The 26,178-nt window shown below is 43.9% G+C and overlaps 1 protein-coding gene across 1 annotated transcript in view; it reads right to left on the bottom strand.

Annotated features, from left to right (window-relative positions):
• TENM4 (teneurin transmembrane protein 4) overlaps nt 1-26,178 on the bottom strand; it is a 710,670-nt gene that overhangs the window by 83,895 nt on the left and 600,597 nt on the right. Inside the window, exons 17-18 of the mRNA XM_081282209.1 lie at nt 15,145-15,291; nt 2,181-2,397 (exon numbers count right to left, since the gene is read on the bottom strand). Of these exons, the coding sequence (XP_081138335.1) occupies nt 2,181-2,397; nt 15,145-15,291 (364 nt within the window). The remainder of the gene's footprint in view (nt 1-2,180; nt 2,398-15,144; nt 15,292-26,178) is intronic.

The following is a 26,178-nucleotide window of genomic DNA, read 5'->3' as shown; positions in this document are numbered from 1 at the left end:
ATGATTTAGACAAATGTTAGGTAAAAGGAATTTTTACAGTAACATTCTGGAAGCTTCTATTATCTATTCATTTGTAGAGCAAATACCATATTCTGGGCCCTGCCTGAAGTATTACAGGTTTGGAGAGATGAATGGTCCCTGCTTTCAAAGTGTATGTAATTTAACTGAAGGTGACAGCTATATAAACAATGATCTGGAGCTGACTTCTGCTTTTGCTACTCATCCGCAGTGTGATTTTCCGGCCAAGATAAATGAATAGTTTCTCTTCACTCTTTCTGCTCCTGGATCCACCGCTTGATTGGCCCTGTGAATGTGAAAGGTTACCCCCTCCTCAGGTCCTCCATATGCGAGGGCCAGGTGGAAGGGTGTGCGCTGTAATGCACCTTTAAAAGTGTGACGCATGTGTTAGGCCCCCCTTGCTAGGCTCAAAGGACTCTCCCACTCACTTTTCCCAAATGCCATACTCCTTGCAAGGATGGGCTGGGGCAGTGGAAAGGGGTAGACTCTGACAGACCTACTAGCCTGCATCCTGGCTCCATCATGTACAGGAGTGAGGCCTTCTCCTTGGTATCTCCAGTTACCTGGGAAGATAGGAGCCACCTCACAGGGGGCTCTCATGGCTCCTTCTTCAGTCTCTGCCACCCCAGCTCTTACACGTGCTCTTGGAGCAAGCATTCATTCATGTGCTCTTACATTCAACCAGTGCCTGTTGTTGATGGTTTCCCAAAGCAAGAACTTTAGGTCCTAACCTCTGCAAGAGCTCCAGAATTATTTAAAATGATTCCCAAAGTCACACAGTCTGAGGTCATTGCACCTCTGTCCTACTGTCCCTCTTTGTCCTTCCCCTGCTTAAAGTGGAGGTTGTCACTCACTCCCACCCTGCTCCTGATCTCAGGTCCTTGTTCTGGTGGAGAGACCATCATCTATCTAGGCCTCCAGGAGGAGGCCCCTCTCTTCAGCCCCCTCACACCCAAGCAGTGACCAAGCTCTGCTGATGTCCCCGTTCCCACCCTTGTCAATTTCCATTGTCTCCCAAGAACAGCGACCCTCTGGCACAGAAATCATGAACATAGAAGCACACAGTCTAATTCTTAAATTAACTGTGCTGACTTGCAGAGAAAGCTCTGCATCTATGAGGCTTCCCTACATTGGAAGACTTTCAAAAGAATTTATTATAAATTGCCCCTCTTGGATACTTCATCCTGGTTCACTGTCCTGACCTGGGGAGCAGAGGATGTTTTTTGCTGCTCCTGTTTACTGTCATGCCTCAGGGTCTTAGCACGAGCTCTTTCTTCTCCCTGGAACCCCCTCTCTCCCTTTACTTGTTAACTATTTCACAACTTTAAGACTTGGATCTTAAGTCTTGGTCTTCCGCCTACCTCAACGTACCTCCTCCTCTCAGCGCCAGAGTACCCTAGGCACATATTTTTGGCTGAGTATACTGTAACTGTTCCCCCACATTATTTTTTTTTGATAATTTTTAATATTTATTTTTTAGTTCTCGGCGGACACAACATCTTTGTTGGTATGTGGTGCTGAGGATCGAACCCGGGCCGCACGCATGCCAGGCGAGCGCGCTACTGCTTGAGCCACATCCCCAGCCCTCCCCCACATTATTAATCCCTCAGTAGACTGTGAGTGACCAATAGGCAGAGACTGTTTTACTCATCTCTGTGATCCCAGCATGCAACCTGGCACAGAATAGATCTCAGTAAGAAACTGTCCAACAGATGACACAACTGGAAACGGAAAGAACACGTGGGCATGTGGCCCTGGGGAAGAGCAGATGCACCCCTCCCTCAGCCTAGCAAAGTTTTCTGGAAGCTAGCTCAGAGGGTGAGCAGTGTCAAAACCCTTCAGCTCATCTGGAGACCACAGGATCAGGAAGAGCTGACTGCAAAGTGGGTATTGATCCAAGCTTCCCCTTGGACCTTTGATTTTTCACTCTTTCCATCTATCACCCAGCAGGAGCAACACAACTTTGCTCATAAAAATTCTGAATGCCTTGGATAGCAGTTTTATTAATGTGGATACCTGAGGTTGCTGTTCTGCCTCCTCTGACATTCCATCAGGAACCTTTGAGGCCCACCCTTCTGGCTTCCTCCCACCCAAAAGTAGCCCTGGAGGTGATTTGGTTCTCCCTCAGAGAGTTTCCACTGGAGCTGGGCCCATGGACTCACCCTCCATCAAAGGGGTTCTCCCCGGGGATGACGTGTGTGCTGTCCCTGCCCACGAGGAACTTGATGCGGTCATAGAAGGAGTGTAGGTTCTGCTGGGACACAGGGGCCTGTGTCTCCTGGATGATGTCCAGAGGGTCAGGGGAGCCCAGGCACAGCGGGTTGACATGACAGAGGGGCTGGAGGCAGCAGTCAGGGTCCATGCAGTCCACCAAGCCATCTGCAGGGTGACAGAGCATGTGGTTTATAGTGCTGTGTTCAGTTAGCCCTGTTTGCCTACAATGCCTGCATCCATTTCTTCCCTATGTTCTACCCACTAACTTTAAGTGCCGATATAAGCCAAAGCCTTTACTGGGCACCAAGGAGATCCAGGTACTTCAAGTCTGGCCCCAGCCCACCAATCTAATAGGAGAGACAGACAGGTAAGTGTACTGTCTTTTCTTTTTTTCTTCTTCTAAAGAGACAGCAGGAACAGTATTATGAAGGTCCAGAGGTGAGAAAATACATGAACACCTGAGTTGCCCAAGACAAGGCCCCTGGGTTGGCAGGAGCAGACTGGGCTGGGCCTGGTAGGCCAGGTTAGAGAGTTTGCACTTCATCCTCAGGACAACGGGGGACACCTAACGGGTTAAAGCGGGAGGTTAAAGCAGGATGTGCACTGTTGAAGCAGAAGGGAAGTTGGAGTTCAAGGAGGAGGAGCGGCACTGAGGCTGCATAGGTGAAAAATGACAGCCTAGGCCAGCGCAGTGACAGGGGTGGCTGGAGAAGTGGATGGGTTTGAGGAGAAACTTCAGGACCTGGGGACTGCCTGGCTCTGGGTGAGGATGCGGCAGTGATGATGAAGGTGTGTGGCATCTCTCCCAGCTTCCAGGTGACCACATGGCCTGAGGCCTAGTCCTCTGCCTGTGGAGGCCCAACTCCCCCTCCTGTGAGTTGCCATTTGCAGGGATTCTCTTTACCGTAGGATGGCTTCTTCAGGACTGCATTATAGCAGTACCATCTTCCCAAAGTGCAAAGGAAGAAATTCTACCGGATCACAAATTTTTGACAGCATTACCCCAAAGTACTTTTACAGACACCCAATAGAATGGCTTCAAATGAGACATGATCCCAGAGAACAGTGCCCAAAGTAGGGGACAGCAAGAGTCCAGGGTGATGGTCTGGGTTTTGCAGGCAGAGTGTGATGATGTGTATTCCTACCTGGATTCAAATTCTGGCTTTACTGCCTATTAGCTGTTTGATTTGGGATAACCGTTCCCACCACCCTGGTCACAGATCTTTTCTGGTCATCTGTTCCACCCTTAGCACTTAGTAGGCATACTTAAAAAAACATGACTGTTAAATAAATAAATGAAAACTGAATGAATTTATTCACAAAGGAAGAATGGGCTGAGAATAAATGCTAGTCTATAAAAGCCAGAAAACCATATCTTTAGTCAATTCCATTAAGCAACGTGAAAGGATCATGAGACACTGAGACTGAGGTTCAAGTTCTACTGTTGTCCCTAAGATTGATCCTGGACAAGTTCCTGTACTTAATCTCCCTGAACCCCTGTCTCCTCATTAATAATGTGGGAGTATTGCTCAGATATCCACCTCCCTTCTGTCTCCATGGAGTTCATTGTATAAAGGCTACTGCATATACCTTGACTAGACTGGGGCCCTGTCCTCCTCACTAGCTGTGTGGCTGCAGGCAAACTACTTAGCTGTCCTGAAGCCCAGTTTTTTTTTTCTTTTTTTCCTTAAATAAATTAGGGACAAAAATTCCTTGCCTTTCTCTCCGATTTCTGCATGGCGTCTTAGAGCTTGTCGCCTCTTTCATGGCAGCACAGTGAAAGAGCACATGGATTCCAGAGCCAGATGGTCTGGGATTCTAAAATCTGGGTTCTAAAACTTACCATTGTGTGACCTTGAGCAAGTCACTTAAACCCTCTGGTCTTGGTTTCTTACATCTCTTAATGGGGGTAATAGGAGTAAATGTCATATAGGTATTTGTTACTTATTTAAATGTGTAGTACTAGTCCACAAATAGTACCTGATACATAGTAGGTGCTTCATAAAGGTATCTTCCCTTCCTGATCCTGAACCTAGAACATGGCTCATCAGATGAAAGGCTATCCCTTCAGTCTCACCTGGCAGATTTAGTCTGGGACATGGGGGAAGGTCTCCCTTGCCCCAGCACTGTTCTCGGCCTTACCTTGTTGCTTCTGTCCCCACCCCAGATGCAACTGCCTGGCAAAGCACTGTCCTCTCCTGCAGTCGGCAGGCTCCATCACACATTCTTGGGCTGCCCCTGTCAGGCATTGCTTAAACACATAATTATAGCCCAAGCAGAGGGTTATTTGCATTCTGCTATTGATGTTAGCATGACAGATTCAGCTGCTGCATCCATAACTCTGCAGAAATGCTCCATTATTCAATCCCAGCGAGCAGGAATGTTGACCATTAAATCAGCTAGCACAATTGAAGGGCCGTGAAAAGTCATGGCTAATTTGAAATTTTATTAGCTCTTGCCTGCTCTTGTTTACCACCAGGGCAGTCCCTGGAAGCCAGTCTTTTACCTCTTTATAAACACTGCTTTGTGGCACTTGGGCAAAGCCACCTCCTGCTGCTCTTGAGCCCTGGGTAAGGTTGGCCAGGAGTGGTGGTGGTGTTTATTAATATCAATGTTAAATTGATGATAAAGATAAATCACTGCATGCATCAAGTGCCACGCATTGCTCTTGCTAATATTTTATAAGGAATTTGTCATTGAATTCTCCCATCCTATAAGGTAGCCACGGTTGTCACCCTCATTTTAGAGAAAAGAAACCAGAGGCTCAAAGTGGTAAAGTAACTTGGAGAAGATCATACAAATAGTTGGTGAAGGAGCTGACTCAGGATTTGAACTCAGTTCTTTCTGAGGTGTGGCATTTTCTTTGAGTTCCCCCAGAGAGACTTAGATGTTAGGAGAACATGATTTTATGAATGTTACTGAAACACTGTTCTTCATCATCCTGGGGAAATTCCATTCCAGAATGACTCTCCCCAGAACTATAATTTGACTATTCTCTCTGCCTTCTTCCCCAGACAATGAGCTCCCAGAGGTCCATTGCTGTGTGGTTCATTTCAATATCTCAGGGCCCAGAACTAAACCAGAACCAAGACTGTCCTCCACAAAGATCTGAAAAGTGGATAAAGGACTTATCTAGTCCAGGGCTGCTTCTCTGATCTAGGATCAGAGTCACAGGACACTAGAGCTTAAGGGATCCTTTCACTGTGTCTTCAGTGGCCTAGTGCACTGTGCGTAAGAGAGCCCTCTCTCAGGCAAACTGCCGGGATTGGGTCCTGATTCCCATGGAAGCTGTGTGACCTTGTACAAGCTGCTTAACTTCTTTAAACGTCATGAGCTTATAAAGAGAGACAGAGGAAGATGGTTAATTCCTTAAACTTACAATCTGCCCCTGTAGTCAGGTGTGAAGCACAAAACTTCTCTTGGGTGTCTTGTGACAATGAGACAAAGATTTTCCAGGGAACTGTTAGGCTGGCAATCTGTCTGAGCATATGACCCCAATACAGGCATGCTCCATGCAGTGAGTGAGATGCCGAACCACGAGCCCTTTAATGAGGACTTTTTTGTGTGAGTTCTGGCAGTTCTGCTTTAAGCTCTTCAAATAGTCTTCTTTCCCTTTCTCTCTAGTCTTTTCTTCAGGAATATTATTAAACGCTTAAAGGACTTTCAATCTTTCATGTCTCTCACTCTCTCAATTTCCATCCTTTTATCTGTGTCCCCTTCTGATTTATTTCCTCAGATCTGTATTCTACTTCACTTATCTTTCCTTTATTTGTGTCTGGTCTGCTGTTTAATTTGTCCTTTGGATCATTAATTTAAATTACCCATACTTAAAAATTTCCAGATAGTCTCTTTGGAACTTTTCAAAACCTGCCTGTTTCATTCTTGATAGCATCCTCTTCCATCCTTATGTTTTTTAAAAATATTTTTTAGTTATGGATGGATGCAATATCTTTATTTCACTCATTCATTTTTATGTGATGCTGAGGATGGAACCCAGTGCCTCACATGTGTGAGGCAAGCGCTCTGCCACTGAGCTACAACCCCAGCCCTCCATCCTTATGGTTTTAAATATAATTGTATCTCTTTAGTCATTTGAAACTTATTATGTTATAGCCTCTCTCAGATTGTTACGTTCTTGGGAGTGGCAAGCTTTTTGTATTCTGCAGTTGTTGACTGTGGCCGGGGCCACTCATGTCCTGTGTGTTTTATGATTCTGCTTGTGATCCCCAGAGCAGCTTGCCTTTTATACAGGGGATCTCATGTGGTTAAATGAACCCTCCAGAGTGGTTTCTGGTTATTTCTGCTTGCCACCTCAGAGGTACCATTAGTCTGGTTCATTTCAATATCTCAGGGCCCAGAACTAAACCAGAACAAAGACTTTGTTTCCCCTTTATTTTATTTATTTATATGTGGTGCTGAGAATTGAACCCAGTGCCTCACACATGCTAGGCAAGCACTCTGTCACTGAGCTACAACTGTAACCCTGGGGACCACATTTTGGGTAGAATGCTTAACAAAGCATTCTAGTGCCACTCTGGTAGGTAAGGACTTCAAGAGCTTTGTGGTGTAGGCTCTATTGCTTATAGCAGACTCTCCCTGCCCCCTGTCCTCTAGAAGCAGGGCAGAGCCATGCCTCAGTGTCACTGCTCTGGTTGAGTGGGTAGTGTTTAGAACCAGTCAGCGGGTCTAAGTTGCAATGGTCTTCCGTGAGTGTGTCCTGCCTCCTGGCTCTACGATCCTATCACACCTTGTATGCCTGCTGCTCTGACTTTCAATTATTGCTTCTGGGACCCGGGGTTCCCTGGTTCCCCCTTTGTTTTTTTTCCTGAGTTCTTAAAAACAAGTTGCTGTGTCTTATAGTCAGAGGGTCCTGGTGATAATCTCATTGGACATTTTGCTAGAAATAAAAGTCTCAGCAAAAGCGCTGAGCTTTGGTTCTATCATCAAACCTATCATCAAACTTAGTTTGCAGAGATGCTGTGGGGATTAGGTGAGGTCAGGCATGTGAAACACTTGATAAGGAACATATGGTAAGTAGCACATAAGTAAGGATTTGGCAAGTTACAGATATCAGCAGCTCCTGGCCAGTTGCTTCCGTGACCTGGTATCCTGGTAACAGCGCTGCCATTTGGCCTTGGCCCTCCATATGCACACATCCAGGGCAGCCTTTTTGGATACAGTTTGGCCTTAGAGAATGGAATTGGATGAACACAGCCATAACAACACACATATAAATTAAGGCAGTGGAGATCTTGGGGGAATTACAGATTGTGGTTCTCTGAAATGGACGTGTCACACGAATGGTGCTCTTATGAGAGACACCAGGACTGTGGAATTGTTCACTGTACGTTTTGCAGGTTAGATTACTGCCAGGTCAGGGATTCTGCCCGCTTACAGTGTGCTGTCCTAATCATACATACAACAAATAGTTTCTGAATAGTAAATGTGGGCAAAACTTCTGCCAATAGAGACAATCATATTTAAACAAGGTACATACTTTTAAAGTGAATAGGCACCCCCCAAAAAAATAATTTTCAAAAGTTGCATTTTACAAAACCAGTTTCTGTGGAAAACCCTCTTTATGTTTTTGAATGTAGCATATGGAATCCTGAAATGATGCATATGTGCTCTCTGGTAAGGGAAGTCTTTTACAATTTAATTTTCTTAGGCATAAATGACAAAGTTTAGAAGATTTGTATTAAAAGGAAAAGGTTTGCTTTGGGGAGAGAAAAATAAATTCTTGGGAAAACTAGAAACACATCAATACATAGTTTTGGGGGAATTTCTAGTTTGGCTGGTTTGGAAACACATTTTCCAGGTACCTCATATCTCAATTCTATATTACACACAAGTTGGTTGACTTACAAATTGTCAATGTTTCATATGTTTGCTATTTTCATTAAGAGACTCTCATTTATCACAGCAGGGAAAAATCAGGAAAATTGGGAGGATTTTCCTCTATTTCCTTCTAATTTTAAGTAAATCCCTCCTAAACCCTAAGCCCCAACTTTTGGGAAAGAAGATTTTCCCCTCAGAACTTTCTTTTCCTTTGACGTCCCCACCCCAGCTAGGTTGCTCTATCGATTGTGTGTATTGCCACCCAAGACAATCCTCTTCAGATGCCTGAACTACAATATGCTCACCTAATACCCAGGTGACATGCCCTACCAGCCTCTCAGGATGACTGAGAGGTTTCTGGGTTGTAGAGAGTAAAGGAGTTAGTCAGAGAGGAAAGTTTTAGTGTCCTTCTCCTGCTGCGGCCATTACCCAGAGCTCTGCACATAGGCATTGGGGCACAGAGATGAGTCAAGTCCTCTGCTGCTGCTTGGCCCTTCTCCAGATACATAGTTGCAGTTCTGCCTGGAAATAGCTTCCCCTATATGATCTTGACAGCTGCCAGCAAGGAGTGGGACCTCTGTGACTTGTCTCTTGCTCTCAGGTCAGTGTCCTCCTTGGTCAGGAGAAAGGTGGACAGGACAGCCTCCAGGCTGTTGGGCTCTCTGACAGTCACCTCCTGACCTTCATATGTCCTCAGCACACCTTCCCTCAGGGCTGACTTGCTGTGATTTTCCCAGAAAGCGTGCAGGAGATTTCTACTAAATGTGGTGGCTTGACTGACTTTCCCATCTTTACAAACAAGGACCTGGAGGCTGGGGATACGTGATTTTACCTGATATTGTACTGCTAGAGAAATGGTGGAGCTGGGAATTTGCTCTCACCCAATTGTCAGGCAAGCTCCACAGTCTACAACTCTTTATAGCAATGCTTCGGCTATTCTTGTTCCCCCAGCTCTGTCCCCACTCCTTGCAGGCAGGAACTAACTTGTTTACTTTTGAATTTCAAATGCATAGCACAAAACCTTGAAGTAAGCATCATATCTGTTAAATATGAACAAATGCATAAATGATTGAGTGAGGATTCCAAATCAAGCAGCTCAATCAGTTTGGTAGGGCTCAGGGCCAGACCGTGTAATGGAATCCATTCCCTGCAGGAAGAGCTCATCCGTTTCCTTGGAAAGGAGCAAGGAGAACAAGCCTGGTATGTTTATTTGGCACCATTCTGAGGCTGATGGGCCCTGTGTTAGGCACCTGACATGTAGAAATAAAGGAGTGTCACTGCCAAAGAATTTAGTGCCGTAGGTCAGACACCCAAGAGAGTACTGGGAAAGAAGGAAGCTCAGAGTTCTGGAAGCCTCAAGTGGGGAACCCAACTCAGGATAGGGATGGGACATTTCCTGGAAGAGAGAATACTTAAATGTAAACCAGGAGGATGGATAAGTGCTTAGCAAACCTGTACTGTAGTTGTTTGATTCATCAAATTGCTGGTTACATGAACGGGTTATAACAAGCCTATCAGTCTTTCTGCAGGCTTACCCATTCCCCTGGCTGGACAGCCCATCAACCAACTCTCAACCCGCTGCTGTCTGAACACAGAGCTGTTTTACTATAGGCCACCAGCAGCATCTGGGAGGCCCTGGGGAGAGAGGGTGGAATGCGCCTCTCCTTTCTATACACATCTGGGAGAAGTTTTTGTCATTCTCTGTAATAAATTCTGTTCCTTCTTTCAAAAAGCTTACAAAATCTTTATCTGCTCTTTGGAACACAAGATTTTTAAAGGTCAATTTCTCTCTTGTCTCTTATCATGAGAAGCGTGGTTTAGAGATAGTCTGAAGGGTGACCAAATTCTATGGCTTTTTGTGAATTCTCCATTCCTGCAATGGGAGACGGGGAGGAGAAGGGAGGACAGAAAGCTTTCTTCTGTTTTCCTGAAATGTCTCATTCTAGGTTGCTCTATCAGTTGTGTGTATTGCCACCCATGATTGTTTTTCATGGGGCCAAGAACATCTAAGAGATTATCATACCTTGAAGCTGCTTAAAGATCCTTTATCAAAAGAGGTCTGGCTGTTTAAATTCCAGTGGAGTTTTTATTCTGGTATGCTCTTTTTAAACACAGTTTCCATCCATTCCTTGCTCTCCCACTGATCCACTATGTGACTTTGAGCAAATCATTGCAGCTTACTGAGATTCAGTAACCCAACATGTAAATGTCTGCCTCCAAGTTTATTGTGAGACTCTTTCAATATGGCTATTATTTTCCTTTATGTACATTTGGATTTTTTTTTCAGTCTAGCAATGAGCATGTAACAGTTTGGAATATAGATTTTAGCAAAGAAAATGAAAAAAGTCAAAATCCTCTATTATATGGAGACTTTTAGTGAAAAAATGTAGAATATTATGGAGAGCATAATTCCAATTTTAAAAGTACTTATTTATATACAAATATATATTTTGTAATAACTATCACGTTTCTCTTCTTGCAAGTGGAAAGGAACAGGAGGGAGAACTGATATTCGCAGGTGATAGTGGAAGTCTTAGAGAAGTTGAGTAATCCTCCCAAGGTCACACAGTCAACAAACAGGGGGGCCAGGAATTGAATGCAGAGAATCTCAGTACAGATCCTGCATTTTAAATCTCTGTGCTATGTTGCCTCTAAGGCACCTTAGACACATAACCTATAATCCTGATCGCAAACTTGTGGGGTAGGGATTATTATCCCCATAGTCACTTAGCATAGGAGGGCCACTCTTTGACCATCTCTGAAATGGGCATAAGAGCATCTTTGTGAGAGGGTCAGTGTGCATCTAATAAGAAGATGCTTTTGACAGCACTTCAACAAGGGCTTCACAAATAGGGTGCCATGAGAACAGGGCACACTGTCTTTGGTAAGTGGGGCACAGGGAGAGATTCATATTGAAGGGGTGAATCAGGGGCATTGTGCCTGCTCTGCTGGCCCCTCTTACCACTTAGTTCCCCCAGGGTGAAATCTGGCCATTTGCTGGATGTATTGGGCAGCTCCAACAAAGAATCACATCCAGGATCTGTTTTCCATTTTTAAATCTAGACAATGACCATACATGAAAACAAAAACAAACCAATAAAGCTGCTCCCAACTCAGCCACATTGAATAATATTTTTTTTTGTCTCACAGTTTAAAAAATCTTCAACAGCATTCTCAATGAACCTTGAAATTCAAGTTTAATTTGAAAAAGGGTTGCTTTAAACCTGCCAAAATGGGAAAGAAGAGAAAATGGGAGTTATCTGACAAATGAGGGGCCGCGGTGGTTTTTGATGGAGCCACAAGTCTGAGGTCTGGCATAGTGAAAAGCTCTGCTCAGATGGCAGCATATTTTGCCACTGGCCACCCACATGACCTGGGCAACACACGAGGAAGCCTCTGTTTCCTCATGATAAGGAAATAGAAAGGGGATAATCATACCACATTCATCATAGTGTGGCTCAGTGGATGAACAATCGCTTGGCACACTGTAAAAGGACACCTGAGTGACTGTACTGTGCCACAGCCCACTTAGTCTGAGGAGCGCTCACTGCATTTCTAGAAAGAGAGGGCACTAGGAGAAGGTGGGGTGCTCCAGGCTCACCAGGCCATGTGCCATGACTCGCATTTGGGGTTCGAGTCCTGTCTGGTCTGTGTTAATGACTTTCCGTGTGACTGTGAAGTATATGATGTCACCTCCCGTTTCTGGGCTCCAGTTTCCCTGTCTGTAACATGCAGGGGAGAAGGAGGAGGAGCTGAAGTTGATTTCTCAGATGTCCCTTCTGGCCCTGTTACTCAACATTAAACTCTGCTAATTCCTTCTTCAGGCCCTTGAGTCATTTCAACCATGAACAACCACTCAGCAAGACTCTAACACTATTTCCTTCCACTCTAAATTATGTATCTGGGATTACGCTGCATTCACTGTCATGGCTGAAATAAAAGCACTTATTTCATTCTGACTCCATTAGATTTAGTCACTTGAATGACAATTTCTTCCAAATGACTGTGAGCTTCCTGAAGGAGAAAGACTGGGCCATGTTCACTGGTCCTCATATCCCCTCAGGAAAGAGCATGGGGCCTTGAGACAGCAGGGACCCAAAACATGTGGTGCTCAACTGCACTGAAAAGAGCCCAATGCTAAATGTGGCCCACGCTCACGTTCCTCATGTAGGGCACTCTGTTTTCCCTTCCCAAACTGTCTCTGTAGGCAAGGCCAGTGAGGATGAGTTTTGCTTGTCTCTGGCCCTATAGCTATTTCATATGTGTCCCCCTGAGAAGCAGGGGCCCCCTGAACCTTCCTCTGGTCTTCCCCAATGGATGGAGAGATCACTGAATCAAGAGGATCTCAAAGTGAGATGTTTCCTCATTTCACAGTTGAGAACCCAAGGCCAAAAATTCTTGACAATCCATCCTACCCAGATGGTTGTATTTCTAATCACAACAACTCATGGAAGTTCTTCCTGGCTGGACTGGAAGCCCCTTGGGACAGGGACCATGTCACTGTTTCCAGGAGGGCACCCAGACACCTGATAACATCAGGTGAAAAAGTGGCTGCTCTTTCAACACAGTAATCCCACTGTATTGCAATTACCTGCTGTTTCCCTCTTCTCCACCTCTAATCACGAATTTGGCACAGGCAGGATCTATGTCATATTTATCTCTGAAATCCTAGTACACTGGACAGGACTTGGTGCAGTGTAGACACCCAGTTTACATTTGTTGAGGCAGTAAATGAAATCACATTTCCATGCTGTTGTATAGCATTGCTAAAAGGGTTGTATAAACTCATTTCAGTCCCTAACATGCTCCAAAAAATGTAAGAGGTATATTTTCCTACAATTAGGGATTTTCTGATCATTCTTTTCTACTTCCCGCTGGCTCACCTCTGAGAGCAGATGGAGTAGGATCCAATCCCCTGGGGTTGGGCTCAGCCCCATTTCTATGACAAAAGGCTCTTCCACCAAAGCAGTGGGGCTTTGGGCTACTGTGTGCCCAGGCCATATGTAAGCACTGGTGGGCTCTAGTGCTGGGAGGGCTGGCTCTGAAGTGTGGCAGACAAGTTATACTGGAATTGGATTTCAAGGAAAGAATAAATGAACCCTGTTCTATAAGCCAGTCTTGCATGCATGTTAGAGGGGAGTGTGCTCTTTCTCCACATTTCCCAAATACATTCAGTTCTTTTACTGCCCAGATGTTCAACAGCTGTTTGAAGGCGTTGGCCAAGATACTGAACTCTTGAGAAGAGAATGACTTCACGGTGAGGCTGCTCTCCCCCTCTCTTATATTACAAGGGTGTGACTGTTTGTCATTGGCATGGTGCCCATAAAGGCAAAGGGAAGGGGATGCTGGGCAAATCATGCAGATAATATAGGCTGATGTCTCCTCCCTACGAAGAGCAAATGAGATTGTTCTTTATCTTGCCTGAAAGCAGGAATTCTCAATGCCCTTCCCTGCTCTGCCCTGACTTTCCCCATGATGGTCTTTCTAAATGGAAAGTTCTTTCCTTTCCAAGAAACTCCTTCCTATTCAAGTATCAACTTCCTGATGAATGTTTTCCTACTCCCCCCACAACCAACATAAAACCCCATAACAGCACTTATCACAGAACATGAACATTCAACTTTGGGCCTCTTTCCCTCCTTGAGCTCCTGGGGTACAGGGACAGGACTTAATCATCTCTGTACCTGGCAAGAGTCCTAGTCCCATCATAGAAACTCTGGATATTTATGCAGCACAAGAATTAATAAACTCCACAAGTTTCAGGTTGATTAAGGGCCATTTCAACACTGTAAGATCTCAGAAGAACATGCACCTACTGTCTGTCTTGCTATTAAGACCAATGTCAGTCCCAAGCTCCTGGTTGACAGTTACTCCACTAGGCCCAGACCTGTATGCATCAGGCCTTGCTGCCTTCTGGATTTGGGCAGTAGGCAGAAGGACTGAAGGGAATCTCAGATAATAACCAGTAGTTTGAAACGGCCATTTCTGGCTACAAATGAACCAGAGAAATATTACACACTTGGCTTTCTAATTCTTATAATGCTTTCAGATTTTAGAAATACCCTAGGAAAAAAATTTCCAAAGATTGGGGTGCTGAGTTTCTGTTCTGTTGACTTATTACTCTGTAGTATACTAGAAAGTACCTTGGTATAAAGAGAAGGTAGCTGCAGAAACAACTCCAGACAACAGTTGGGCCATCATTAGAAAAGAATGGTTAATTGTCCTGATGTTCTTTTCCATATCTTTATCCTTTTCTTTTCCTAATAATCCCTTGAGATCCGTAGAACAGGCATCATCCAGGTGGCAAAGTAGAATACATTCTGGTTGTATTTATGCAAGTTTATACAACAGAGAAATGAAGCCTAATTGTATGTCTATTATAAAAACTGGAATGGCCCTCATGGTCCAACTGCTCCATCTTCTACATAGGGAGAATGAAGCCCAGAGACAATAAGTAGCTCACTAAGGATTGCACAGGGAGTCAAAGTCAGAGCTGGAATTAGAACCCAGGTCTTTTCATTCTCAGATAATGAAAGTTCCCCAAGACTAGCCTCTCATTCTTTGGGTTTTAATTATCTAGCACTTGAAAAAAATCCAAAGCAAAGGCAAATTCCATGGCATACCCAGAGGGACAGAGGGTATGGAGGTAATGGTGTTCCCCAAATCAGAGAAGAGCCCTTCATCAAAGGTAATCCAATGTCCTTTCCCGGGAGGAGCAGCCTCAACAGCTTTTGCCACACAGAACTGGATGGCCTCTTCTTAGCACCTCCAGGGAGGAGCTCATAACTTTGCCAGGCAACTCATCCCACTGTTGAATTATGGGAAAACTCTTTTTTCTATGTACCTTCTTCTCTATCCTGGCTGCTGGATGCCAATTAATTTCATTTATGTTAGTTAATTTTAAAGAATCCAAATGGAACAACTATTGACATTGTACTCAATCCTTAAGCCACATATGTAGTTCTTGCTTGCCCAGTGGCCCGCCCTGACTGCACAGCTGGTGTGGAAGCCTGTTAACTCAGTAATGCCACTTACCCCTGGAGCTGCTGGGGCCCATGGGTGCCAGATCCCTACCTCCATCGTTGTCTTTGCTGTCTCCACAGGCGGTTTCCATGGAAGTGTCACAGCCTGCTCCTCTCCAGCCCAGCTGGCAGACGCAGTGCCACCCATTCAGGTCCAAGGTACATCTGCCGTTGCCATTGCACAACCCAGGACAACCCTCTGCAAGACAAAGGATACAGAGTCGAGGTCTGCCCATGCACCACCGACTGCCTTCCCACACAGCCACTCTGCCAGCAGCTCGCACTGTGCCTCCACATCCATTAACCCATCAGTGTCACAGTAGACCAGGAAGACAGGTGGCATTAAGGCCTGCCACTTCATAGAGAAGGCAACTGAGACTCAGAGGCAAAGGGACTTGCTAAGGTTGCAGGCAGAAGTAGCAGGGATAGGTCTGGAACCCACACCCTCTGCATCTACAGCTCTCCCCTTCATGGTGATTGGATTCTGGGGCTGTAGACAGTGGGTGGAGGCCTGGCTCAATCTGACCAGAGGAGTTTCTGCACAGGCCTTGCTCCTTATTCCTTCTCCTGTGCTCCCCTTTGTTCTGGCTGCTGTCTGGAACAAAGGAAATATCTCTCTGTTTATTCCTCTTGTCCCTTGGCACTTCTGGACTCAACTCTAAAGGGTTCTTCTTTTTTCAACTCTTGTTACGAGGTCAATTTTATTGGACCTCAGGCTTTTGACTTATTTTGTTCTATTTTCCCCTAAGCCACTGTCTTTGTTTTGAGGACTTATGTCTTTTTCTTACCATCTTGTCTATGTTATACTTTGAAGAGGGCTCTGCACCCAGAGGCGCTCCATAACTATGGTGAGAGAGACAAACTTGTGCTGTCTGCAAGTGCCAACGCAGGCTCAGGTAGGCTGCTCTGCTTCTATTTTGTGCATCTGTATATCTATCTGCCCACCTGTCACTTATTCAGCACCTTCTCCAGGTTAGTGCTATAGGCTCAGAGATGAATAAGACTTAGATCTTATTCTTGAGGAGCATGCAGTCTATCAAAGGACGCAAATTTGAATAAGCAAAAAAATTCACTGTGAAGTATCTTAAGAGAGATCTAAAAGATATGGGAACTGAACAGGTGTAGCCATCTGCAAGGGCTGCAGGTGACTTAATCAAGATGGCCAGGCAATATTTAGTCTGTGCTGGTTCTTTGACTCTAGGACCAGGTGGTGAGTCTAAAACTTTATTGCTCTAAGGACTTTTGATTGTTGACTGATACTCCAACGGCGAAGAAAAGAACATGTTCATTTTCACTTGAGATGGGCAACAGAGAGACCGATCAATCTGGGCACTGTGTTTTCCATGTAAAGGAAGAAACAACTGTTGAGTGTTTCTCCAAGCCTAGGAGGTATTCCTCTAGAGGTTTTGGAGCAGATGTAGAATATGTGATCTTTGCCCAGTAGAAGCTATTGGGAAAGAAGAAAAGCCATCAGCATGGCCACCCCCAAAAGTGATTAAAAAGGAAGTTGTGAATGTGGGTCCTAGGAGAAGTGCTGTGATGTGCAGGGGTTACCGGGACACCATCTCAACAGTCAGCTTTGGCCATCCCTAGTGATCTAAGCATTTGCAGTCTCCCTGTCCCCAGTTAGTCTTATTTAAATTTTTGTCAATCCAGCTGGGAGTTGCTTTTAATTAAAGCTCATTTATATTTGGGTTAGTCTTGAAGGAAGATGGGTCTGATCTTTAAAAATGGTAGCAGACTGGGCTGGGGTTGTGGCTCAGTGGTAGAGTGCTTGCCTAGCACACATGAGGCACTGGGTTCGATCCTCAGCACCACATAAAAATGAAATAAAGATATTGTGTCCACCTATAACTAAAAAATAAATTTAAAAAAATGGTGGCAGACTGATTTATTGTAGTCTGCTATATCCTCCTATCAGAACATCTTCTGTCTAAAAGCACAAGTATGGAGCCATATCAAAGGCTGGGTCTACCACCCAGTGGCTGTGATTCAGCATATTATTCACTTTCTTCTTACTTGTCATATAGTGGTACTGGGATGGCTAAGACCAGGAATACATGATGCGTGAAACCTGGTACACAGCAAAACCCTCTACCTCCCTTTATTTTCTTTCTATTTGGGAGAAGGTATATCATATCCTAAGTTGTTATTCTAACCTCAGGTAGAGCTCAGAAAACAAAATAGGAAACAGAGGCAGTTACCTAGATCAGAATGAGCCAACTTGTCCTGTGAAGGTCCACACAGAATAAGTTTAGCCTTGTGAGCCATAGGGAATCTGTTCTAAATACTTACTCTGGCACTGTAGCTTGAAAGCAGATGCACATAATTTATAAATGCATAAGCACCACTGTGTTCCTGTAAAACTTAATTTACAAAAGCAAGTAATGGGCCTGATATGGTGTATTGGCTGTAATATGCCAACTCCTGGTTGAAACGCTTCAGGACAATGATCATAGGCTGGGGATCTACTATGGCTAGCCGCTGCACTAAATATTTTACATGGATTATTTCTAAAGTAACTAGCTTTTGTTAAAAATTTTCAGGTCCTGATTTTCAGGGCAATTCCAATTTCATACTATGCAATCCTAAATTTTTAATAAAAACCGTGTGTCATAATAGTAGGGACTTCAGAGCTGGACAAACCTTATTTCAAATTTTAGTGCCATTATTTTATTTCCTACTCATGTGATGACTGGCAAATTAGCTCTAAGCTTCAGTTTTCTCATCTGTAAAATGGAGATAATACCCAATTCAAGGAGTTGATGAGATGATTAAATGAGATAACATGCACCACTTATTTAGCACAGCGGGTACCATACATAGGTATTTAATAAGTGGCAGCTGTTATTAGATTTTTTTTAAAAAAAAAACTTTGTATGACTTCATTAAGAAATCTAGAAGCCAGAAAAGAACTCTTTGCCAGTCCAAACTGTGTCAATGTTTGAATCTGAATCTATGGTCTTCAGAAGTACAAACCTTGCTAAAGAGAGGATCTAACCCAGTGACAAGGTCCTGGGGTCAGCATGCAATGCAGAGAGCAGGGCCATATGTCCCAGCCAGACCTACCCATGCTTCCCTAGCAGATAATTTCTCTTAGAAATTATTTTAAGTATTCTTAAGTGAATAGTGCAATTAGTTTAATGTTCTCACCCCCTCAGTTAGAATGTAAACTTCAAAAAGAAAACTTCGGGCCATGGATGGTGGCACACACCTGTAATCCCGACAGCTCAGGAGGCTAAAGTAGGAGGATCACAAGTTCAAAGCCAGCCTCAGCAACTTAGCGAGACCCTAAGCAACTCAGTGAGACCCTGTCTCAAAATAAAATATAAAAAAGGCCTGGGGATGTGGCTCAGTGGTTAAGCACCCCTGGGTTCAATCCCCCATACCAAAACAAAAAAATAAAAAACAAAAAACAAACCACCATTGGGCCTAATCCAGTGCTTGCACATAGTAGGCACTTAATTGTACTTGGTGAAATGAACCAATGGATGAGAAAAGAGCTAGATTCTTATACCTCTTGTCTAACCTGTGGGAGTTGGGAAGCCAACTTTTCCTCTTTTGGTCTCAATTTCTTAATTTATAAAATAAGGTTTTAGATGAGATGATCTATTATGTCCTTCTAGCACAATTGACCCAATAGAAAAGGTCAAAACAACATTAGGTTCAGTGGTTCTATGCTTAAATTCAACTCAGCATTTACTGGATGCCAGACCTTGTGTTAATTTGTGGGTATAAGGAGATGAGATATATCAAGAATTTTATATTCTATCTATACCTTGCTTTGTTCCAGGCAGGATTTAAATTTGGTTTTACAATCTTAAACAATACTTCTTATAGTGAATTTTGTGAAATACTAGTTCTAAGAGGTCCTCAGAAAGAGGCATTTGTAGTCAAATAAGGTCAGAAAATATTGCATCCTATATTTTTATCTTAGAAAGTCACACTGAATGTCACCATGTTTATTAAAGAAACCTGCTTATTTGATTATTGGAGCATTTTCTAATTTGACTTCAGAATTCTTCTTCCACATAACCCTGTAATATTCTATTCCATGACACCCCCTTTGGGAGCCTTGCTCTTGTGCACTTCTCTGGGTGCCTAATGTGCACGTTCTGCGTTGACTCTGAGGCTGTCTGCAGGGTCAGTTGTTCTCAGGGAAGGAAAGGGAAGCTTTTAATATGGAACCACTGTCCACAGTCAATTTCTTCAAATGGACCAAGTTACACCCCGAGAACCTGCACTGTCCCATTGGTTTCAGAGGGACCTCGGAGTATCTGTGGATGGAATGAAGTTCCTTCCCTCTCATCCCACACTTGGCTTCTGGGATAATCACGCCCCCATGAGCAAGAATGAGGAAGCCTCCTTCAGGGCAACTTGCTGACTTTCTTAAAGTGATATGTCCATCCTTCCCCATGGCGGAAACTCATTAATTCCACAAACCTGAAACTTATCAATAATTCAGAGAGGCCGAGTAACATCAACAATCCCCTCTGGAAGGACTCACACCAGGCGTGTTTGCTAGAGCCAAAATCATGTAATTTTAAGGTTTAGAGAAGGGCTTTTAGAAAGAAGCACTGCCCTTTAAATGACAAGGGATTGCTTTATCTTCAACATCCTGCTTAGGCCTATGAAGAAGCCCCCTTGCAGCTAGGATCCGGTGTGACTAGAAGACTCTCAGAATCCTTAGAGGTATTTATTTTTCAGTTAAGTGGCAAGGGGGCTATGCGATATACATGTCATATATCAAATGCCCCCTTTCTTTAGGTTTTCCTTCTGGTCCTCTTGTACTTTTTCATCTTGACATGCACTTCTCCATACCAGGTCACCATCTTTTCTTACCTAGATGTTAGTAAATAACCTGCTAATTGGTCTTCTTGTCTCTAGAAACACTGTCCCCCCCCCACGCCCGCCCCCAGATCTTTTACAGTAGGGCCAGATTGATCCTTCCAAATCACAAATGTGTGTTATCCCGATTTTAAAAAAAATCTTCAGTGGCTCTCTTATAATCTCTCCTGAATTCCATAATCTGCAAGGCCCCTGCCTAATCCGGTGGGGGTCTCTTTCTCTGGCGCTCACATCCCCTGTCATAACTCTCACCACACTTTGTTGGAATTGTTTTTGTGTTTCTCTGTTGACTTCAGGCACTCTGAGGGCAGGGACCCTTTCTTTAGGGCAGTATCCACTTAAAATTTTCAGGTCCTGATTTTCAGGGAAGTTCTAATTTCATACTATTCAAGACTGAATTTTTAATAAAAACCACACAGTGGGGACTTTTTATAATGGTGATTACTTTGAAGCGGGACAAACCTCAGTTCAACATATTTGTTGAGTGAGTATATTGCTACCAATATTCTCTACCAATGCAATTGGAAAGAGAGTACAAAAATGGGCTTTTCTTCAAACTGCAAAATATGTGCTCTAGACAAGTCCTGACCTTGCGTAGTATAGGGCTCTGAATTCATGTTTAGAATTAGTACCCATTATACCAGAATGTCAGCCAGATGCGGGCTTGGTTCAGACCTAGATTTTGCCAAGAAACATTTGTCTTTTAAGGCAAGTTATGATTCACTGACCTAATCCAACTAAAGGTCTGGTGATGGTATTTTTGGAACTAAGGATTAGAGCAGTTGGCTTGAGATAAGATGCAGGCCGCTTCCCTGTAAGGATGCCAGCTTAGAAGGTATAGTTTGAAGGATAAAATGTTAGAAATTGTGGGACATTTTCAGTGACTTATGGTGGTAGGAGGTAGAATGTTGGAAACATGGATTGGGTTGGGAACTCCAAAGCCCCGGCTCAACCACTTCTTGGGGTGTGATTTAGGAGGAGTCATATGACTCCCTCAGTTTCCTTTTTCAATCAAATGGGTATAATCATATCTGTTCTCTTAAAAACATTCACAAACCTCAAGCCTCATAAAAAAACAACTTCACATAGTAGGGAAAATTCCATCAAATAATAATTCCATTATTAAATTTTGTCCATCCTGAAGATTTCTCTGATGAAAATAATGTGTCAAATCTGTTTTCAAAATGCTCAGAGGCACTTGTCTTTCCTGCTGGAATGATTTTATTGTCAGTTGAGGGCCAGCACGTGAGTGGTGAGAAGGCTTGCCTCTTATCTCCTGATGGGTCCTAGTGGCTCTTGTGCTGTATCTGGCAAAGATGTCCCAGCAAAGCCTGGGTCCATTATCATTCTCCCAAACCCTTTCCACGTAGTTTAAATTAGCTGTTATCTCTTATTAAAAAACAATTTTGCTTTTTCTGTTAATTAAAAAATTAATCTGGCTAATGAAGTCCTCCAAATGAAAGGTGAGAATAAGAATACGATGATAAAATAGCATAATAGCATGTTCACCAAGCATCATTCCTGCCCATGCACCAAGCACTTGACATTCATTGTTTCACAACCCTCATGCTAACCCTGAGAAGACTCAAGTGAAGTGACTCCTCCAGGGTCACCTAGTTTGTCAAGTGTGGGATCTGGGATTCAAATCCCCACACTCAGACTACAAAATACCTGTCCTCGCATGTTTTGTACAGGTGCTAAGTTAGGGCTTGATGAGGAAAAGATTAATATGACATGATATGTCTCCTTGGGGACCTCATTGTCCTATCACATACCTGATCATTCTCAGACATAGTCTTAGAGCAGTGAGGCCAATTTGGAAATTTAGGCATCACCAAATTCACATAAATGTTTAAAATGTCATGAATTACTTTGCCTTTAGGGAATATTCTTCAAAGACAAAACTTACCAAAGCCAGGTCTTCTCTGAAAAAGAAAACAAACAACAAACAAATAGAACCCCACTCCCTGAGGCCAGAGTCTGTTTCCCCTTGTCTCCAGAGCCTGGCCCCTGTACCTAGTACTCGGTAGGTGCTCCTTAGGTGGCTGCTGGATGAAGAAATATGACAGCAAGAGCATATGGTCCTCACAGTTTCTTAGCTTGCTCTTGGGTCTATTCCTCTCTCAGGCCACCCAGCTGGTTCCCAGCATCTTAATTCTGATGGACTAGGGGCCATAAGGGATGGGCAGGGTGACATGAGATGGGATGGAATAGGTGAAGGGTGTATGTACTGGGGGGAAGGACAACAGCACAGTGGTGATGTCACAAATAGATCTGAGCAGCTTAGGCAGAGAATGACACTCCAGGTATATCAATCACCTCGCTACCAAACACCCGTCCCCGCTGGGCAGTGGATGCTGTGACAAAGCTGGGGATGTGGCAGTGTCTAGACATCATCATGCTTATGGGGTGTATATACATTTTTATATACACATTTCTTCTTTTATGCTCATCACAAACACACACACAAGACAACAGGAAAATAGAGGAAGGAAGACCATACCTTTAACTACCCTATCCAGATAGTGAGCTTGGGAGATAAAAGACAGGACATTTAAGGTAGGACCCAGTAAGTGCAGTACTGCCTGCCACATGACCATGCCAGGTGCTAAGGAGACACAGGGGGAGGTCCCCCTGCCATGGAGGGGGAAAAAATAACCCAAAGATAAGATGACAGGGGAGAGGAAGGAGAGCAAGCACATTCTCCAGGAAAGACCAAAGGAACATGGGCTCATTCTGGGATCCAGGCACTTGTCAATGTGATCAAGAAGACACATGGATAAGGAAAACAGGGGAAAGGAGGATGGGAAGCTGCAAAAGTGGCCACACTCCTGCTCCGTCAGGTTCATCCAAGTTTATGGAAAACTAGAACTTGCCCTTGTCTACCCAGAGCAGCATCCAACCTCCCCCAAGGGGAAGTAGTGATACTAAGAACAAGCTGTCCAGGCAGAGGTGTTCCCAAGAAGCTGGAATTTAGAAATATGCAAAATTTGAATCAGTTCTGATATGTACTAGGAAGAGTGGGTTGAGTCTTTGGTCAAATATACCACTAGCTTGTCTGTTTACCATTCTTGAATTTTTCATGTACACATGTGCCCATATGTACTTGAATGCAGAATGCTTGGTGCTCAAGTAAGATGCATTCCTACTTTGTGCACCTTCCATAGAATGTGAGGTGTGGATCAATGGATGTCATGGTGGAACACCAGAAAAAGAAAACCTGACCACAAGTCAGTGTTTACTAACCCCAAAGATACAGTGCTGCATGCTTTGTCTTACAGTGGCAGGGCGGTGTCCAAGCCTAGAATTACTTGGCCATTTAAGGTTTTGCCTGTAATGGGGCTGAGTGTCAAACATTGCTTTGATGTGAACTCAATGTGCACATAAGCAAGCCACTGCCTCTGTGTTCAGAGCAGAGCTGTCTCTCCAATCCCAGCATAAATCATTAATCCATTTTGCCTTGCCCTTTGAGGAGCTTCCCTTTCTCTGTCTTCCTGTGCCTCCTTTTCATGTGTTTCCACAAATGCCAGGCAGATGGCACTCTCCCCTTTAAAGCCCCTTGATACTTCAGCCAGGCTGCACCCCTCCTCAGCTCAATTTCACACAGGAATAAAAAATCCCAAAGATAGGGCTGGACTGCAGTGGCGTGACCTAATCTGGAAGCCCTAGTATTCTATATACTGTAAAAATGTTATTACTCTTTTCATAAAAAAATTAAGTTCTATTTTTCAGTCCTCTGGCTAGACAAGAGATGGTTGCTGTTTATCAAGATATATTGGCCTCAAAAGATTGGTGGACAAAGAGGTACGTTCTTTGTTCAGGTGTCCATGTGCCGCTGTTTCAAGATGTGTTCCTGGAGGTGCATGGCCAAGTGGAAAATTGGGAATAGGAAATGAACAGGGCCTGCATGCATCCCTTCATTCTTAGAGATGCCATGGAGTCCATGAGAGCAGGATATCAGGAGGGAATGTGAAGGAGCGTGGCTTATCAAGCAGGAGTGGATAGACGAAGCTGTGGAATGCCAAGCAGGAAGGACCCTCATGAGAAAATGAAACACAGGACTGCCCGCACGAAACACAGCCTAGGGAGCATCTCTGGCTAAGGGGAAGACTTAAGACTTCCTTGATGCTTGGTTCATCTGTCATTTTAGTTTTAGTTGCGCTTACTCATCACATTTTGCAAAGTAGTTTAAAATTTCTTAGACATCATTTCCCAGGATGTCACGGAGCTTTGCCTTCAAAGAGCAAGAACACCGGGGATTCAGGTGGTTTTCTCAGTTTTCATCTGCAAAGTTTCTGGAAGGTCCTAATCATAAGTACTTAAAAGAACTCTGAACCCAGTTACAGAAGGGGTGAAGTGAGCCTAGGGTTCCCTCCCAGGGATGGCAAGCTTGGAGGAGACGCCATCACTGGGATCCAAAGGACAACACCACTGTGTGTCACCCACTTTGAGGGAGCTCTCCAGAGAAAAAACACTCCTGATTGTCTCCAAACTTAATGGTGGTATCATGGCTCTGGTGGTCAGTGAAGGTTCTATCCACTCTATAGTATATTCTCCTGAAACCCATGGGCTGACTTCAGAGAGTACTCTCTCTCTTCAAATGCCATTCAATTTTCAAAAATTATATAGTAATAAAGTTCTCCTCTGAGTGTAAATCTTTTAAAAATATCTTTAAAAAGTGCTTGCTAATTTCTCCAGACTGCAGGTAGGAACAGAAGCCAGTGGAAGTGACAGGCAGTCTCAGGTTACAATCAACATTGTGGCTTTTCAGGAGATAAGCAGGAACACTCAAAACTTCAAACCCTGACTCCACAAATCAAAAGGGATTCCTTTGCCACAAAGAGACTTCAAGCCACTCTGTGAATCCAAAAGCTGATAACAGCCAGTCAACACCAAGTCCAAGAGATTTCTGGGAATGGAACACACTTTTCTTATCTCTGGCTATTGAAAATGGAAGTGACAACTGGGTCTTTGAAGTCCAATGTCATTTATTTATAAGACATATGCAGAAGTCCATGCTGTCGCTGTGATTGCTTGAAAATCTGAACACGTATGCTCTTGAGTACAATCCTTTTAAAATTCATGATTTTAAAGTACCTACCAGCTTTTAGAAAAAATGATGCAAAGTCTGGGAGGTGAATTCAAGACTTCACAAAATCCTCTGCATCTTTCTCTTAGGACTTTAGGATGAAGATGATGGCAGTAGAGTCATTTTTCTCATGGGTCATACTTATTTTTTTGACATTGCAGGCATGTATTGTAGGTTCCTACCATCTTCTTCTCTCTAGGCAAGAAACTGGAGATAGTGGGGGCACACAGCTTATGTATTATAAAGACTGTGAACCTCTGGCATGAGGTTGATCTGGGAGGCCTAGGTCACTGGCATCTCTAAGACAACCCACACGACTCTTCTGTACCAACAGAGGTTTCCAAGACTTTCTTTCAGGACAATGCCAAGAAGCTTCAGGGCTCTTGTCAAAGGTTGTGGAGAACATGAAACTGGCTTTTCCATTCTTATGATCCAGGAGCCTCTGGTCAACTCTAATAGTTGCATCACTGGTCCGTGTCAGGCCAGATGAAACAGAGATCAACACAGCAGGTGGTGCATACAGGTTACAATCATCTGATCTTCTTTCAGGTGATGACAAGCCACCCAGGAGATGTTCTTGTTAAGGTCTTAGACACATTCATGCTCTTCTTTCTTTGGATAAAGGACTGGTGGTGAATGGTGCCACCCTGAGAGGAACCCAAAGAGCCCAGTAGCTTTCCTTGATTCCCAGCCCTACTATGTGGGTGCTGAGCTCTCTAGAGCCATTTGCAATCACACTTTCCCTCTGAGAGTACCACTTCCTTCTCTCTTCTTGTCAGCATCTGTCCTGTAGGATCACAGGTGCTGTTGCAAGGAGATGCTTCTGAGGAAAGGATAAGCACAGGGCTATCACACAGGCTAAATCCCTGGGAGCAACTTGTGAGCTCTTGGTTAAGGATTGTCTGATTACAAAAAAGAAGCCTGAAAGCTACCACTCCAAAGTGGACGAGTGCTGCCAAAGATTCTGTGGCCTTCTCTATAATTTCCCTTCAAGGTGAAGTCTGGTTGTGTTCACTCAAGTAATTGCATCATCAGAGTTTTATTTTGATCTTTACTCCCAGAGGAGGCTTATGTTTAAGAATTAGGTTTTATGTGATTTGGATAGCTCTCCTGAAGTTGAGGAAATAATTCTGGATATCTGGCATCTTG

Source organism: Spermophilus citellus (genome assembly GCF_964194105.1).
Source record: "Spermophilus citellus genome assembly, chromosome: 2".
NCBI lineage: Eukaryota > Metazoa > Chordata > Mammalia > Rodentia > Sciuridae > Spermophilus > Spermophilus citellus.
This window is presented reverse-complemented; position numbering and strand designations above follow the sequence as displayed.